We start from the raw sequence: 3,319 nt of genomic DNA, 5'->3' as shown, positions 1-3,319 counted from the left end.
TGTCCCTCAGCTCTTCAGCTCAAGGCTAGCACTCTACCACTTGAGCCACAGCGCCACTTCCGGCTTTTTTCTTTTTGCTTATGTGGTGCTGAGGAATCGAGCTCAGGGCCTCATGCATGCAAGGCAAGCACTACCACTGAGCCACCTTCCCAGCCCTGGATCTATTTTTTAAAACTTTTAAAAATAAACAAAAACAGACCCCCTTCAAATGCTTTGGTTTTGCTGGGTTAGCCCAAAGTGATTGGAAACCTGTACTTTGCCAGAGTTCATTTTACTCTTGCCAGTGACTTCCCTGAAGACAAACATTTTACCTCTATAATTGCTCACATCCATACAAATTAAGCAATTTAACTCCGGGAGAAAACAAAACAGCTATTGTCAGAGGTCTGGTGATACTTCACAATTGACCAAAAAGCAGTGATTATTTCTGCAGCCTTATGACAACCCAGCCTTCGCGCATGACCGAGAACACGTGCTCACTCAGCAGACAGATTTCTCGGACTCACATGCAAGTTTGGATTATGTGTCTATAATAACACAGTGACATAAAGATGACTTCAATGTGTGTGTATGGATCCTGGGACCCTCTGGGAAAATCTATCTGGAAGTTAAATAGACCAAGAGGAGGTCACTCTGATATTGGTAAGTTTGTCAAGCATATCGGAGGGTGAGTAGGCTTGTTATGAATAAGCTGAGGTGACAGAAAAGCTTTCACAATTTCCCTACTAAGGGTGGATCAATGTTCTAAGAAGCCTCTGACATTTGAGCTGTGTAGGTGTCTTTGTAGCCAAGTCCCGTAATTAGTGATTCTGCTGTGGTTGTCTGTTTAGTCTTTCCTCTCTCTCTCTCCCTCCCTCCCACCTATTTCTCTCTTCTCTCTTATCTATTTAGTCTCTATCTCTTTCCCCCTTCCCTCTCTCACCTTCTTGTTCTCTTCTTCTAGGCTCACTCACTCACTGGCCAGTCCTGGGGCTTGAACTCAGGACCTGGGCACTGTCTCTGAGCTTTTTTTTTTTGTTGTTGTTGTTGTTGTGGTTGTTCCTAGATAGCACTCTAACCTTTTGCTGGTTAATTGGAGATAAGAGTCTCATAGCCTGGGCTGTTTCCGAACGCCCCATCCTCTGATCTCCGCCTTCTGACTAGCCGGAGTAATAGGTGTGGGCTTGGCTGGTCTTTCTTGTCCACCTTATACTGCTTGGCATGGCTCTTCTGAATTGTTCTTTTTTAGCTCTCTCTCATTGCAGTCTCCTGACACCCCCAAACCACAAGCAGTGTTGGATATCCACCATGCGTCTGTGGGAGAGAGGAGTCCCCACCCATGGTGTGGGTTTGGCTGGTAGTTCATCTTTCCTCTGCCCCTGCTCTTCTGAAGCCTGGACGTGCTGGGGCAGGTAGCTTCCTGCTTGTCAGCTGTGCCAGGGAGGAGATCTTGGCGAGCATTCCCCATTTCCCGGGGGTGCTGGTGACGCAGGTGTGCACCTGGAGGCCCCCCACAAGGCCTGCGGAGTCCCGTGCAGTACTGACTCCCAGCTGTGTGGGGGTGGAGGGGCGTCAGACAACGCTATGTTTAGCTTCAGCCAATTTGCAAACAATTTCGTGTAACGACAGGTCTAAATCCTTGGGCTTGGAAGGTGTACTTTTCTCCTTCAGTGAGGATGAGTGGTTGGCTTTCATCTTTCCTTTGTCTGTAGGTCAAACAGGGCCATCGGAGCAGCCACGGGGGCAGAGGGGAGACGCCCCGAGATCTTTAAGTACACATCACACCTTTATATCCGGCCTTCATCTTGCCAACGCACCCTTTCCTTCACCCAGGGACTGTTTTTTTTTAGTGTGTGGTCAGAAGAGGGAGGAGACACTTCCCGTGAGGCAGTGGGAACATGCCTGCATCTAGGTTCTCAAGTCAGTTACAAAATCTCTGCCCTAAAAAGTGAGGGAGGCTGGCCAAGTTTTCCAAGCCAGGCCACCAGTGGCCGAGAGAGGGCGCTCTTCACATACCCAGCCACCGGCCTGAGGCTGGCGCTGTTAGGCTGTGAGGGCCCCATCTGCACAGCGCAGGGAGTGAAATGGGGTTTGGGGTAGGAAGAGACAGTCAAGAGTACAGGCAATGTAATTTTAGATGAGTGTAACTACAGTTTGAGATGTCTCACCACAATCTTGTTTTTTGTTTGTTTGTTTGTTTTTGCCAGTCCTGGAGCTTGAACTCAGGCCTAGGCACTGCCCCTGAACTTTATTTGCTCAAGGCTAGCGCTCTACCACATGAGCCACAGCACCACTTCCGGCTTTTTTTCCTCCTTTTTCTGGTTATGTGGTACTGAGGAATCGAACCCAGGGCTTCATACATTCTAGGCAAGCACGTTACCACTAAGCCACCTTACCAGCCAGGATCTTGTCTTTTGAGGAGATATTCAAGGTCCTTTGGAGTGCTGGCCATGGGTCTCTGGGCATCTAGGGACTTTCTTCTGAGGGTAGACTTTTTATTTAGGTAGACGAATTCTCAGCTTAACATCTGAGCGTTTGAGAGACGTATGAGTGGTTTCAGTATATCGCAAGTAACTTCCTTTGCCCCTCACCCCCTTGAGTTGATCCTCTGGTCTGTTTTATCTGTCTTTAACAGGGCATAGAAATATTGGAAAGAGTTTGGGGTGAGGGCTCAGGACAGGGCTTCTTGGAGGAAACAACTCTTTGTTTGTTTTGTTATGTTTTTCCTTAGTTATTTTTTGATATGGTGCCTCACGTTCATACCCAAGGACTGCAGCCCACTTATTTTATATTTCCTTCATAGCTGGGATGTCAGGAACCTGCAGCTTCACCCAGTTTTTCTTGGTTAGAAAGCGATCTCTTGACGTTTTATGATCAGGCTAGCCTTGAGCCTCAATCCTCCTGATCTCTGCCTCCCAAGTAAGCTAGAATTACAGGTATGAGCCACCACACCCAGTTCAGAAATGAACTTTTTGCAGTTCCTGTAAGTGATGACACCGTGGGCTGGCAAGGCAAGAAGGCCCTGGCTCCATGCCAGCAGCTTGATTGTGAACTTCCAAAGACTGCGCAGTAATCCAAGGAAAATGAGAAAACAAGAAGGGCTGGTTCACGCAGAGAGTGCAGGCAGGCCCAGGTCTCCGCAGGGTCAGCTATGTAAATGAAGGAGTGTCAGTTTGGGAAGTACCCGGTCCTGATTGGTCGATTGTAAATCACAGTTCCCGGTCCCGTCCCAGTGATAAAAATGGGACTTTCCAGAAGCTGTTGAAACAGGAACATGCACAGTACAGGCCCCAAAAATTCACTTGGCAGTTCTTTCAGGAACACAAAGTATGTGTGTATT

The 3,319-nt window shown here is 48.0% G+C and overlaps 1 protein-coding gene across 1 annotated transcript in view; it reads right to left on the bottom strand.

The window, feature by feature from the left end:
* The window catches only part of St6galnac2 (ST6 (alpha-N-acetyl-neuraminyl-2,3-beta-galactosyl-1,3)-N-acetylgalactosaminide alpha-2,6-sialyltransferase 2), a 32,304-nt gene extending 29,873 nt beyond the window's left edge, over positions 1-2,431 (bottom strand). Inside the window, exon 1 of the mRNA XM_013036402.1 lies at positions 2,376-2,431. Coding sequence (XP_012891856.1) covers positions 2,376-2,431 — 56 coding nt within the window. The remainder of the gene's footprint in view (positions 1-2,375) is intronic.
* Positions 2,432-3,319: the final 888 nt, after the last annotated feature.

This window comes from Dipodomys ordii, unplaced genomic scaffold, assembly GCF_000151885.1.
Source record: "Dipodomys ordii isolate 6190 unplaced genomic scaffold, Dord_2.0 Scaffold7, whole genome shotgun sequence".
Classification (NCBI taxonomy): Eukaryota; Metazoa; Chordata; class Mammalia; order Rodentia; family Heteromyidae; genus Dipodomys; species Dipodomys ordii.
Note: the sequence above shows the minus strand (reverse complement) of the source record. Positions and strands in the feature narration are given on the sequence as shown.